This window comes from Diospyros lotus, chromosome 8 (genome assembly GCF_014633365.1).
Source record: "Diospyros lotus cultivar Yz01 chromosome 8, ASM1463336v1, whole genome shotgun sequence".
NCBI lineage: Eukaryota > Viridiplantae > Streptophyta > Magnoliopsida > Ericales > Ebenaceae > Diospyros > Diospyros lotus.
In genome coordinates, this window is record NC_068345.1 from 38,205,333 (window position 1) to 38,220,483 (window position 15,151).

The window sequence follows — 15,151 nt, forward strand, 5'->3', positions numbered from 1 at the left end:
AGACACAAAGAATTTTCTTGGTTTAGATCTCCTTTCGAGAGATCTTATATCTAGACTAATGAGTATTTTGGCTTTATTATCATGAAAAACAAGAAAAACAAATTACATGCAGCACATTCTCTCACAGTCTTATACACAAACTGTTCTAAAAGGAGATTACAATGTTCTAACACAAACTTTCCTTTCGCATACACAACGCATACTCTTTCTCTCAATCAGTAGTTGTTAGAATGAGATCTTTCTCAATTCTCTATTTATAAACTATAGAGAGCGAGAGTTATAAGGATTTAAACAAAACGGGTAGACGCCTTATACACATGACAGTTACTGTTATAATATGTAATTAATGGACTTTTAGAAGTTTGCTGATGCCGGCTCGCATCCTTCTCTGATTCTTTCCTCACCTCAGACTAGTTCTAGGCAAATATTTTAACAAATTTAAATAATGTGTATAATTTATTTAGGTTACCCTTAGTCTTGGTTTGCTTAATCTAATCAGCCTTGTTTTCAGTTTGCTTAATCAGGTTACTTTCAATCTCAAATCAGCCCACCCTCACTTTAGTATCTTATTTGAGCCTGACTTGGCCCAAAAAGAAGGGTCTTCTACAAATTTAAAGATAAATTAACTCTATTCAAGATTCAACTATTTAATTTGACTAGGATTCTCTTCTCAAATTAAATGAAAAATCCATTATCTATGAAGGTAAAGTTAGAGAATAAATCTGATAAAAAAAAAAAAAGTTAGAGAATAAAAACTAATCTCTTTGAAATTATTTGCAATAACTATTTTTAAGTATTGTCTAACAAGAATATCTAATTTTAAGCGAAAAATTATTCTAAACTATTATAAAATAAAAAAGAATCTCTTATCTAAGATAAGTATTTTGATCTATGATTTTAATTTTTTTTGCTTTTTTACTATTACTCTATATCTGAATTAAACATTGAAATGACTTTTTAAGTCACTCTCAAACAATTTCATTATTATCTTTTATAGTCTCACTATCTAATTATTAGGGGTCTATGAACATTCCACCAAGTAATATGTTTTATTTTGTTTAAAAATATGTTATGGTAAAATTCATGTATCACCACAAAGATTAAGAAATCAAATTTTAGCCAAAACAAAACAAAAACACAATTTGAACTAAGCATGGCTTATTAATTACTAGTGCTTGGTAGCCAAGGACATTTTAATTCTCTCTGTAGCAAAGCTACTAACTATATATAGAAGAGTGCTTTATAAATTAGGATGCGTTTGCCTAAGGAATTATAAATCCAATGTGATTATGGATAAGGAAGGGATTAAGAATCGATAATCATCATCATCAGTGACGTAATACAAACTTGCATACGTTAGCACATGCACGTAACATGTGGGGAACCATAATCACGGGGATGCCTTTGACACGACGTTTGAATTGTAGATTTTTTAAAAACCAAAATAAAATAAATAAATAATTTACCATACGCTATTTATATGCCTCTCTTTTCTCTAATCAACACAACAATAATTATAAGTTTTAAATTCATTAAGTTAGATCTATTACCTATAATTTCCTCTATTTATCTTTATATTATTTAAAACATAATTATATTTTAAAAATTCGTAGGAGTAGCACAAACAGTCTACTGTATCCATTTGAAAACTTAGAAATCTTGAGGTCATTAGTTCGATTTTGTCTCATATAAGACTATGCAATTGCCTATATCTATCATAAGGGCCAGATCTCAGGGTTTAACTCGCGATAAACTTGTGTATATGTTGTCCAGAAAAATACCTAAAAGAGGGGTGAATTGGGTTTTTAAAAAATTAATAATTTTAACTATTTTTAAAACTCTTAAATTTGTGATTTTAATATGTGTTGATTGTAATAGGATTGAAATCAATAAAATCATATAACTACACAGAACAAGAGAAATTTATAGAGGTTCGGCTTTAAATAGTCTAATCCTCTATCTCAAGACTTAACTTGAGGTTTTATTAGAGAGAATCAACACTAGTTTTTAATTGGAACTAGAACTAACATACAATTCCTTGCCTAAGCAAGAATCACTAGCACACTACTAACAAATACAATCCCCTCACACAACAAATGAGTAAAAATAACAAATTTATAACTAGAGACAATTACAAATAAGTCACTAACGGTTGAGAATTCCACCAGCCAGCACACTTCTAATACTTCAAACATTCTCATTCTTGTTTGAATGCTCTATCAAGTTTGTTCTACCTTAAACCTCCATACTTATCTTAAAGAAAGAGTTAATATGAAATTTGAAATTTAAAAACTGTTTAAACTTTCTCAAAAAATAAAAAAACATGTCTCACATTTAATTCAAAATAAATTTATTTTTTACATGAGAAATCAAATTTTGAAAATTCAAACATAAACTTTTGATATATAAATGATTAAAACAAGAAAATATGTTTAAAAGTAATTCTCTTTTAATTCAAAATAAATTTACTTTTTACATAAGTAAAAGAAATATGTCTAAAAATAATTCTTCTTTAATTCAAAATAAATATATTTTTTGCATAAATAAGAAATGCATTTATCAAGAAATGAAAATTTAAACATAAACTTTTGAGACATAAATGATCAAAATAAGGAAATATGTCTAAAAACAATCCACCCTTAATTTAAAATAAATCTACTCTTTGTACCCACTTTTAATTCAAAATAAATTTATTTTTTGTATGAAAAAAATACATTTATATTATAAAAATATTTTTATTATTATCAAAATCGTATTTACTTATCATTGGACTTAACAATATACACTTTAGGCAGGAACAAAACGGATTGTGAGTTTTAGAGAGAGTGAGATGATTCGGGCCAAATACTATATGTGATCGAAGATCTCTTAAGTTTTTCACGTTATAAAATATATATATATATTTTAAGATTTTTAATCAAGTTTAATAATTGAAGCAATGATTAAAAATTTGAAGGGTTGGAACTAAATTATGTTTGTAATTAATAATACAAAAAAAATTCCTGCTAAATAAATAATTTAAGGTTCCTCACCAACTACTTAGCTGATAAAATATTGTGCATTTTGTCTGTTTGTTTGTTTATTGGTGAAAACTGATCTTCTAAGTGTTTGTGCTAAGAAATTTAATAAAAATAATAATGTCAAGCATGCATGTGAAACTTTCATAAAATAATGTTTTAATCAAAATACCCACCAAAATTATTGGTGCTGCCATAAATGAAGCCAGCTACTCCTGCTTAAAAGTCAACCCTCTTCTGTTCGTTTGACTTTTCATTTCAGTCAGCCTGCAGATTTGAGGTTACATTTGAATTAAGTGGTTTAGGATTTAAGTTAGCGTTGCCAAGAATTTCTTTTTTTAATTTCTTTTGGGTAAAAGTAAAACCAGCCATATAAATAAATAATTTTAGATGAAGTTTTGAAAAAGTATATATATATATATATATAACTGAATGAAGTCTTGTAATATCAAAATATATATTAATCTCAAATTTACTGCCGCCGATACATTCCATGTGAATCCCTAATGTAAGGGAAGACTAACCAAGGCATCTTCCCGTCCAAATATGAAAAGAAAAAATAATTAAAAAATAAAGTATCTTATCATACATCAAGATTTGATGACAGGTGTTAAGATCTAACTAAAATGCCTAAGTTTGAAGAGTTGAGTTTATTTGAAACAAATTCGAACTTTGAGTCAAAGTATTTTATCATACATTGGGAAACGAGTCAAGCCCATGCTCATATGGTAAAACTAACCAAGTTCAAAATCTGATTATTCACTTGCCATAATTCTGGTCTTTATTAATCCCATGTTCATAATTTTGTCACTTCAAATTGCCTAAAATTCTCAGTTTACAACCCCAAGCTTCAGACTTGTTGCTGTAAAACATTAATGGCGACCTCTCCATATTCCATTTTTGCAGTACAACTGCTACTGCTGGCTTCATGGGTGCTTTCCTCTTCTTCCTCCAACTTTAACATGGCCTGGGGCAATGGTTGAGCCACGATCCGGAAGCTGGGGCAATGGAGTTCGGAGAGGGATAGACGGGTGGTCGGAGAGTTGGGGCTGACGATGTCTGCGAAAGGAAGAGCGAGAGAGACAGAAAGAGAGAGATAGTTTTGGGTCTTTTGAGTTTAGATTATTATCATAAGAGCAAAATAGTTATTTAATAGTTTCTGTAAATCATTTTATAAACTATATAAATAGCATAATTCTTTTTCTCAAGCACAATAACTAACTTAAACATCAAAACATCTTGAAACCCTCGTCACTTTGACACCTACTATGGTGCCAATTTTTATCTCTATTCACATGTGATTGACTTTGGTGACAACCCAATTGTCTATGGAGTGGCTTCATCATCATGATTAAAGTGAAATTTGGAAACAATCAATAGAGGGAATTTAGAGCTTTTAACTTCTCACAAAATTAAGAAAGAAAAATAGAAGAAGGTTAAAATTTTTAATTAGAGATGAAATTATTTCCATCTCTAATATTATTGTGGGACAAAGACGAAATTGCTTCATTCTCTAATGTGGTCGTCGGAATAGGAAACACATTTTTAATATTTTTTAATATTACAAAATGACCTCAAAATATTTTTAAAATTATAAAAATTATCTAAAAACATTATTTTCAGATTTTTTTGACTTTTTTTTAAATAAAAAACGTTGCAAAAATACTACATAATTTCGACATTTTAGTACAACATAGGTGGGTTGGTTCACACTTTTATTTCATATGTGATAAAAGGAGGCAAACATCTCTCTCGCAACAAATTAATGCCATGTTCATCTCTATCTTTTCATTGATTTTTTTAATAATTAAAATATGTATACAAAACAAAGAAATAATGTGTGGGAATTAGATTCAATGATCTATATTAAGAGCTGTAGCACAAACAAAACATCACTGATATAAAAAATAAACATAAAACCTTCATAATTAGACATTCCCTAACAAAAAAAAAAAAACTTGTAATTAGACTTATACAAGTTTGACATCCATCAACTTATTAGGTCAAAAATAATTAAACAACACAAAACCCTCATAATTAGACATCAACACAAAGAACTATATATCATAGCCAAAAGCTCATAAGCCCTAATGCAACACTAAGACAAGTTCCAACATGAATAAATATGCCTCACTTTGAAGATTTTCATAGAAACAAAGTTAATCTTTATTAATCATCCCAAAAACATGATTACTAAAGACTTAGCCATACAATATTGATATTTAAAATTAAAAAATGATATTTCTTTTCTACCCATATAAAATATAGACCATGGTAGCCAAAATATGCCATGGTAAAGCTTCTCAAATTAACTACACCCTTCAAGACTTATTTTGTCAATCCAGCTAATAAGGATAAATGTCCTCCAAATCAAATTACTTTGACAATTCGGTTTAACCCTTTTTCTCATGAGTACGTAAATGAAGAAAATCAAGCATTTTTGTATAGGAAATTTGTTGATACAGTAATTGTATGAAATTGATATCTACTAGAATAAGGTCATGCGTAATTTTATCTTAAAAATGTAACGATTTCACTTTTTGATACAAAATGATGATTGGAATATATTAATTAACGGGGGTGTCAAATCGAAGGGGACAAAAATATCAACGCGACACATGAAAAGGTCGATGCATTGTGTAGGGTCGGTACATAAAATGTATCGTAGCCGTTGGAAATTCGACGGTCCTGAGGTTATATAATTACATCAATATCAAGACAGCGCCTAGGATGAAACACCTTTATTCGTTAATAATCGCTGCTCTAAAACCTAAGCAAATTAAAAATAGGAAAAAGAGGAAAACAAAGACAAAAAAAAACATTAAATTCAATTTAAAAGGGAAAAAAAAAATTGAATTTGGGTTATCTTAAGGCGCACGATACGCACTCCATCGTTGAAACAAATGCGAAAACCTCATCGACGCAATGACACGTGTCCGTCAATCAGCCGGTGGTCCCACACCACGGCGCTAGATTGCACCGGCGGTGCTCCTCCTCCACTCTCTCCAGCGCTCCTCTCTGGAACACCAGCGAGCACTCCGGCAGCTCCCCCAGATCGGCGAACAGCGACTCCTCCTCCTCCCCCATCGTGAAAATCGCCGCCGCGCTGTTCCCGTCGCCGGCGCCCGAGGCCATCATCGGGCTCTCGAGCATGGCCGTGGATGACGTTGATTCCAGGTCGGAGAACCACTTGAACTCGTACGTGTTCAGAAGCGACTCTTCTCCCAAACCGGAAAATAAAGCCTCCGCCTTTTCGTCCTCCCAAATCTGGGACTCTTGCGCTCTAGAACACTCTTTTGTAGAAGCGCACGCAATTTCACTGTCCGTCGTGGCGACAGCTGCGGCCGTGCTGGAAGAAGGACTAGCAGCTTGGTGGTGGTGGGGTTGGTGGTGGTGGTGGTTTCTGGTGGCCGGCGGCAGAGGGTGATTGTGCTCGGAGGAGTAGGTGATGACCATCATGGTGGGCTCCAGGCGGCTCCTCTCTACCTGTTTCCTGGCGGGGCAGCCCTTGGAGCTGCTGCATCTGTAGTAGCCTCTGCCAAATTAAACGGTTTGATCAGAATCATCAGACCTTGATTCCACTCCAAATCATGGACAGCATTACACCAAATCAAAACTCTTGTCTTACTCAATTACCTGGGGTAAGGAGAGCCTTTGATGGGCTTCTGGCCGTACTTCCTCCAAGCCCACGAATCGGACGGTGGAGCGCTCTCCCCCTTGATCCGAGACCCTTCGACATCTCTGATCGGCACCGTCACCACCCTTTTCTGTGCGCCGCGCTTACTGAATCAAAGCCCACAACGTGGCGTTAGAAACATATAGAATTTCACGACCTCATGCAAGTAAATGAACTGGAAAATCAAGGTTAAGGAACCTTAATTCGAACTATCTAGTGGTCCTCGTATGTACCTTCTTTTAGGGGAGGAGGTGGAATCCATATGCCTGGCGTCGGCGAACATGGCGGAGCGGGGAGAGTCGCCGCTGTTCTCCGGCGAATTATCGGTGTCTTCCGGCGGCTCATGGTTTACAAGTGAGTGGTTGCTGAATCTTCTTCCGTCCATGGATTGGCGGGCCACTCGATAGGCTGAGATGGATCTGTTGGAATTGTCGACAACTGGGCTTGTTTGAAGATGATATGTTGATTTTATCAGCGAATTGGGAAAGATAGAGATATTGCAGGCTCAGAGAGAGAGAGAGAGAGAGAGAGAGAGATGGAAGATGGTGAAAGATTGGGTTGGCTGGCTGGCTGGCGGGCGCTTGAAAATTAAATGGGTCCTAATGTTGACAGAAGAGCAATGGAATAGTTTATAGAGGACGTGCAAGCAAATGTAAACATAATCCAAAAAACCCTTCTTATTTTATTCCCATGTGAAAGCAACCCTTAAAGTTGATTTTGATTAGTCTATACCCAAGTGATTGGGGCACCATCTCTTGATTAATGGCCTCTCTTTCTTTATAAAACCTCTATCTTGCCCTTCTCCTTTGTGCCTCCTATATATTCCACAAAAATAATATTTTTAATTTTTTTTTTCCTGCTTGGGTAACAAACAATTTTAGTGTAAGTCACTACTTTAATTGTTACGTGCTTTTCAATTTACACACTGCTTTTTAATTTTTTTAAAGTATTTACGTCTAGCTTATTAATCGTTTTAATAATATATTGTTATTTTCTTATTATATCGTTTTTAATTGTCATTAAATAACTTGTTAAGCATGGCATGCCATTATTTTTTGGATAATTTAATTACCCTAAAATTTGTAAGTTCGCGTTACTCTAATGTAGGGATATTAATTAGCGAATCATATTATTCAATAATTATAAAAAATTATGCATAAAATTTTTGTTTATACGTAAAAAGATTTTAATTATAAAATGCAATTTACTATCCTAAGTTGGTTGATTGGTATTTGAAGAATTAAATAACCAAAACAACGAAATAATGATATATATATATAAGATGAAGCAGTTTACATGGTCTTAAATACGTGTAAATGCAACTAATTAATTATTATATATTCTACAAAATCAATATATAGTTTCTCTCTGGTGATGGGTGATGATGATGATCTCATCTACCTTACCGTCCCCATCCTCAAACCATGTTTGTTTAATAACAAAAAGTCAAAGAACCCTAATTAACAATGTTCTTTATCGCTTCTATACAACACAATTGATGTGTTTGTTCTTATGTTATCCATATTAATATGATCTATAATATATAGAGTGTGAGTATATGTGTGCATGTATATATATATATATATGTGTTATGTCTCGTTTGGATGGAATCAATCAAACCAAAGCCATCGAAATTTAATAATCCGCATATGTGATTCGCAATTAATTAACCATTTACTTTAATTAATTAATTAATTATTAGATGTGTAAGATAAGCCTGGAAAGATTTTCAGTGTGCTTCACATTTTAATTATATAATAAAAATATAGTGTTCTTCAAACTGAATTTATATAAAAAAAAGTTTATTATGTAGAATGATATGTCCATTATAAAATATTACATTTAGAACAAAAAATGGTATTAGGATGGATATTCAGAAAAACAATTTTCTTTTGCCTTAAGGCTGATTTTATATATTATTTCACCTAAGAATATACCCTAATAAGGCCTGTATGCGACTGCACTGCTTGATATGGGTTGGGTTGGGATGAGTTTGTAAAGCTAAGTTTGACATTAATTTGTAAATTTATTATTAGTATTAAGTAAAATAGATAATAAAACTAAAATATTAATTGTATGATATTAAACTAAAATTACTTACAGATCTTTACAATCTTTTACTAGTCAGCGCAGTCAACCTAAACACGGGTTAGGTATCCAAACTTGCATCATCCAAATGTGTATTCTAATTATATATAAACAAATAAATAAAAAGGGTAATCATGAGGGACAATAATTAAGTATATTTTATTTTAAGATAAAGTAAATATTTATTGTAATCTATTTTTAATAACAAAATAATTTAATTTATTAATGATAAATGTATCATATTTTGAAACGTTTTATCAATTAATTAGATTGTTTGAATGTTGAAAATAAAGTATAATGAATGACTCTTTTATGAAAATAAAGTGAATTTACAGTCTTTTAATTATTTTCTTGAAATGTAATAAGGGTGCGTTTGATAGGGGTGGAAAATGAGGATGAAATTCAAATTCTAGGAAATTTCATCAAACAGTTTTTATTTTTCATAGAATTCGAATTCCATTTTAGTTCAAAAGGTAGAGATTTTCCTTGAAAATATTTTTAATTACATAACACTTTTATTTTTTTTTAAATTGCGCGCTATCACTCGTGCCCCGTTGCTCGGCTCCACGATTCCAGCAGGAGGGGTAAATCAGGGGATCCAATAGGCAGGTTTCGACCCCTAGCACAATCGCAAACGTGAGGGCAGCAAGTATTTTTCATTTTTTAGGATCGTTCCTTACTAAACTGTTTCTTGCCCAGGGCTCAAACACGAGATCTAGGGACCCAAAAAGTAACACCCAATGAATTCTTTCTTTGCCAGTTGATCTACACCCTGGGGTTACATAACACTTCTATTGATTGATGATAAATGTAATGTCTTTGCAATATTCATTAACTAATAAGAGTATTTCTGTAACTAAAATTATTGTACAATAAACCTTAACCAGTGCCCAGGATGATAAATACATTAAGATTTTATCAACTAATGAGAATATTTTGTAATTAAATATAAAATATAATAAATATATATTGTCTAAAAAATAAGGTACGATTATTGTATCTTAATCATTATTAATTAATAATAGTAAGTATTATTTATAAAAATAAAATATGAATGAATCATGTTAGATGTACATCATTTTTGTACATCCTGAGCTACACAAAGGAGTATTATAATTAAAATACCCCTCGTCTTCATGCACCTCACGCGTCTCATTAGGGACATTTTTGTCATTAGTATACCTTTGTGTAGCCCAAGGTATACACAAAGGTATACCAATAACATTATTCAATAAGAAAAATGCTATTGGTACACTTTTATGTATATTTGGTCCAATAAAGGTGAAATCGCTCACTCCGAGCGCCCCCCACACCCGGCCCAACAGAACGTGGGAGGAGATTAATCATGATGACCCAGCCGGACGCAGTGGCTAGACCCGGGCTCACCGCGCACAAGGAGCCCCCTCTCACTTTGAAGAGAGGTACCCCCACACTGCCGCTTGTTAGACTCGATCCTTGGTCTTGGTCCAAGATTCACCACGTAAAGCACTTTGTGCCCCCCTTCTTGACCAACTGGGCTGCCCATGTGGGCTACTTTTGTGTATATTTTGGACTACATAAAGGTGTGCCAATGACAAAAATATCCCTCATAAGGTACATAGAGGCCCGTGAGGCGTATGAAAGCGAGGGGTATCTTGGTCATAATATCCTTTTGTGTAGTTTAAGATGTACAAAAATAATGTACATCTAGCATGATTCAGTAAGTAATGTGTATTTATTATACTTTATGGTTAATGATAATTTGTATTTTATATTTAAGTAATATGGTTAAGGATAATATTTATTATACTTTATTTTTTAATATTTTATTAATTAGTAAAATTATTTTAAAATTAAAAATAGTGATAAATATACTTTATTTTAAAAAAGTACATTTATTAGTTATGTTAACGAATGCTTTTAAGACACTTGTTAAAATGATTTTTTTATTTTAGAACAAAGTATAACGATTGTGTATTATTTTCAACACTCAAATACACATAGTAATTGGTAAAATATTTCATAATACAATATATTTATTATTAATTGATAAAATTAATTAATTAATTAAAACAATGTGAAATTATTATATTTTAAAAAACAAAATATATTAAATATACCTCTAACTATGTTTAAATATTAAATATAAGACGTAATAAATAATGTAGCATTCCAAAATTTGGAGACAAGTAAAAATAATTAATTTGGGTGTTTGAGGATATTTTGGAGTATTTGAAAATTGTGGAGAAAATATTTATTTGTGGTATGTTTGAGGAATTAAGAGAAAATGTTTAATTATGTTATTTTGAAGAAATAGAAAATTAAGGTAATTAATTAAATTAATTGAAAGTCTTTATAAAATAATAATAATAATAAAAGAGTTAACCAAATCAAATTAAATTAAACTAATTAGTTAATATATATATATATATATAACTTGTTTGTGTGTGCTGTGCGTGGCCGTTTCTTAGCCTTATCTTTGTATGGCTTAAAAGCCACTCAAATGTGATAAAATTGGTGGAGACTTGGGCAGCAAGCATGGGGGCCTTTAAAGGCCTTAAACGAGGAGCTCTGGAGCCATTTGCAGAAGGAAAAAATAGGATGAAAAAGATGGAGCTCGGCGGCAGTAAAGAAAACGAGGAAAAATTGGAGGAAAAATCAAGGGATTTTGGTGGTTATTTGGTGTTTAAAATTTTCAGGTAAGTGGGTAAAATTTATATAAGTGTTATATGTTTAAATCATGAATTTTATACGGTTAGATTATACAGTTTACGCGTTAGAATTAACCGATTTAAGTCACGGTTGTATTATTTGATAGGAAACGTTTTACTTCGCATCGGGAGCACAAGAGAGGCTGAAATCAGCCGTTTTCAGGCAAGCTCCTAACCCCCTCTTCGCGTTATTTATTTCCCTTGAAAGTCTTTGAGGTTTCTTCTACTCTAAACCCTCACTCACCATGACTCGGTTCTACGCACAAATAATAATAATCCGCGTAGTAACCATTTTATGACTTTTATTTTATTGATGAGTTTATTGTTAATGGGATAAGCTAAGTAAGGATGTCATGGCGTCTTTTATTTCAACCGTCACGGAGCTTCGTATCGCTCCGCTTCCCTTGGGAATGATGCCGAACCCGTTGGGGTTAGGTTCTTAGAGAAATTGGTTATGGTCAGAATTAAGAAAATGTGTCAAAGAGTCTATTATGTATGTTGAGATGGTTTTCTATGAACGAGGAAGAATGAGAATGATGTCATGATGCTATGTGATTATGTACATGAAAAGTTATGGAGAAATGTTGTGTAATGTTAAGTTTAGAGAATCTAAAGTTAATAGGGTCACTAAGTGTGTCTAAGGGTATGGATACAAAGCCACTGACTGTTGACCGTGGGTCGTGGCAGTTGATGGCTGGATGTATGGGCGCCAGTCATCGGTTGTTACGATAAGCGCTAGACGGCCAGAAGAGCTGGTACTCCAGATTCCCGCCTTGGTTTGTGCATTTCATGATGTGTGTGCTACAAAGGGCTGGGTTGCATTCACGTGGGGACATGCTTTGTGTGTGATGGGATGTATGAGCATTTGCATGACCCGGTTGGTCCAAGAGCCAATTTGGGTACCCTAGATGAGCATATGCATTTAGAGCATGTCGCATGTGTGAATTCTTATGTGTGGGCGTAGCAGGGCCTGATGTTTGGTTTATGGGGGCCTTGTCATCACGTTTATGCTACGGAAGCCCTTGCATTTCTTATGTGTTGCATCGCATGGTTCTAATGTTACTGTTATTCTGGACGGGAGTACCGTGCCAGGTGTCGGGAGTACCGACTCATGTGAGCTTCGGCTCGGCTTAGATATTAGCTCGGGGTTGGCCCGAGGGAAGACCAAGATCGCGGAAGTATATGATTATGTGATGTATGACATGATGAACACATGAGAATATGATGGGAATCAGGAAAAGTATGTAACAAGTATCAGGAAAAGACAAAAGTTGAATGTCAGGAAAAGCCGACCATGTCAGGAAAAGGCTGGTCTAAGAGAATGATGATATGGTAGCCTATGTTAGGCTACAACAGGTTTGTATGTGGGACCCGGGTGCCAATGTTTGACTTATGTGGGCCCCTGGTTCCTTATGTGCAGTTAACTTTATGTTATGCATGTAGAAGTAAGGTACATGTGGATCATGGCATGGTGTGGTTGCATTGGCATGAGTTGCATGGGGTGTCATGGGAAGAGTCCTATCCTAAGCTCTCAGCCTTTCTTTTCTAGAGCTTGCTGAGTCTCGCGACTCACGTTGTTTTTAACATCATTCCAGGTACGTTCATCGAGGTTGGGTTCAGATTGACATGTCATGGTAGCAAGTGTAGAGCTCTCCCAAACCTAGATCCTGGGTGTCGTGTGTCTGGATGAAAGTAATGCTTTATGTTTGTGAGATGGAGGCATATTATGTAAGCCCAAGTGGGCCCAAGGGATGAAAGGTTTGTAAAGATGTTTATGAGATGTTATAATAAAAAGAGATTATGATTTAAATAAGGGTTATGTTATTGTGGGTGTGTTGTAGTTGTGTCATTGTTCGATATCATTTTAATAATGACCCTCTCACGGATCCTCTATCTGCGGTAGGGGCTCCGGGAGGCGGGCCGTTACAAATAATGTATATTAAAATCCATAAAATATGTTTATTGATTTTAACAATTGTATTAGTATTATTATTACACCTTACTGTTGGTTGTGAAGCTCCAAATGGCGTCGTTACTCTTAGCTGACTAGAGGGCTACGTGCAGCAACCGCGTGCTGCCATTTGGCAGCCGCTGGATGGCTACACGTGGCAACCATTAGCTCACTTTCAGCTGGCGCCTGATTATGCCCTCTTAGCCTTTTGCCCGATCATCTCCTGCTTTCCTGCTCCTCTGCCATTTTCTGTTGGGATTATAATCGTGCTTGCACGATTTGATCTGATCCATCCATCTACACTTTATGAGGCGCAATCACAGTCGCTCTTAATCGCTTTTATTGATGCCTCGAGATGTGAACCATGAGAGGTGGAAAATACGAAGAAAAATTAGAAAGGTAGTTGGGTTGTTTTTGCGGGTTGAAGGCTCTTGCCTTTTGGCTAGGGTTTCATTCTGGTTTGTTCTCGATTTCTTTTCTGTACATGTTTGTATAGTTTTTATGGTTCGATAGGTTTGCCTTTAATCTGTATTAAGTGATTGATCAGCAGTTTTGTTTTCTCGAACCATTGATTGTTTTTTAGGGTTTTGTTAGTGAGGGCTTATGAGGGTGTAGTCTGATTATTCATCTCATAGTGCAGTGAGCTCTTCTCTCTCGAGCTCAACGTGGACGTAGCCTCAGTTTGAGGTGAAACACGGTAAAAACTCTTGTGCCTCCGTTTCTTTTTTGTTTCTCTGTGTTTGTATTTTTTCATTCCAGCACTGTGAATGATTGTTTTATTCAAACTATCGAATAGTCTGTGATTGCTTAAGTAAAACCCTAAGGTTTAGTGTCGAGTCTCAACAGTTACTTTTAACATCCAATCTATCTAATTGTTTGATGATAAATAAATTATATTTTAAAATATTTAACCAAACAATCAGATTGTTTAAATGCTAAAAATAAGATACAACAAAATACATCTTATTTAAAAACAAAATATAATTAGTACAGCTTAATTATTATCCTAAAATCAATGATTAGCCTTACGCTTTATTTAAAAATGTTGAAGCCTTTTGAACAACATTTAATGTCTGAGTAACATATTTAAGTATATATATAGATATGAATGTCACCGTGGTTGATGATTTATTAATTGGCACAGGCGTTGTGCTCAGGTGCTTGTGAGGGAGGATAGGTCATAGACCATACCTTAGTGCTCTAGTGGGCCTTGAAACCCATTTACCTAGAACTATATATATTATGTATTTATTACAATATTAATATTACATGCTATATATATATATATATGTGGTAAACCTCTACCGCACATGCTCATTCAATCCCAAGGTACTCTTCACATTAATTAATTAAATGCATTGATTAGCGCACAATTTTTAACATAAATTAACTTACACAAGTTCTAGTCATTTATGGAAAATGGAACGTTCATTATTATTAGTTTAATTAGACTTTCTCATAAAGGTTATTCAGATATCTATAAATTAATTTTAAGAGATAAAAAAATCAATCAAAGTTATTCTTAATTAAAAATGTTAATGCTAACTATTTTTAATTGTTAAGTACGTAGTAATAATATCTATTTATTATATCTTATTTTTAATATCTAAATAATTTTATTAACAGGTGATAAATGTATCATGTTTTAAACCCTTTAATTAACTAATATAATATAAATTTATACATATCTTCACCATTAAAATTACTCCATTAAAAAATATCAATGCAA

The 15,151-nt window shown here is 33.4% G+C and overlaps 1 protein-coding gene across 1 annotated transcript; it reads right to left on the reverse strand.

Annotated features, from left to right (window-relative positions):
• Nucleotides 1-5,636: 5,636 nt before the first annotated feature.
• Nucleotides 5,637-7,251, reverse strand: LOC127807430 (probable WRKY transcription factor 65). The gene is made up of 3 exons (XM_052345268.1): nucleotides 6,927-7,251; nucleotides 6,654-6,800; nucleotides 5,637-6,552 (listed from the first exon to the last, which is right to left on the reverse strand). Exons 1-3 carry the CDS (start codon nucleotides 7,076-7,078, stop codon nucleotides 5,961-5,963), a joined length of 891 nt encoding a protein of 296 aa, XP_052201228.1. The 5' UTR covers nucleotides 7,079-7,251; the 3' UTR covers nucleotides 5,637-5,960.
• Nucleotides 7,252-15,151: the final 7,900 nt, after the last annotated feature.

What these genes read in the sequence shown, in the direction of transcription:
- LOC127807430 (XM_052345268.1), bottom strand. Translation starts at nt 7,078, where the DNA reads ATGGACGGAAGAAGATTCAGCAACCACTCACTTGTAAACCATGAGCCG. An exon ending in ACCTCCTCCCCTAAAAGAAG is followed by an intron (nt 6,801 to 6,926) that starts GTACATACGAGG and finishes GCTTTGATTCAG; the next exon opens with TAAGCGCGGCGCACAGAAAA. An exon ending in AAAGGCTCTCCTTACCCCAG is followed by an intron (nt 6,553 to 6,653) that starts GTAATTGAGTAA and finishes TTAATTTGGCAG; the next exon opens with AGGCTACTACAGATGCAGCA.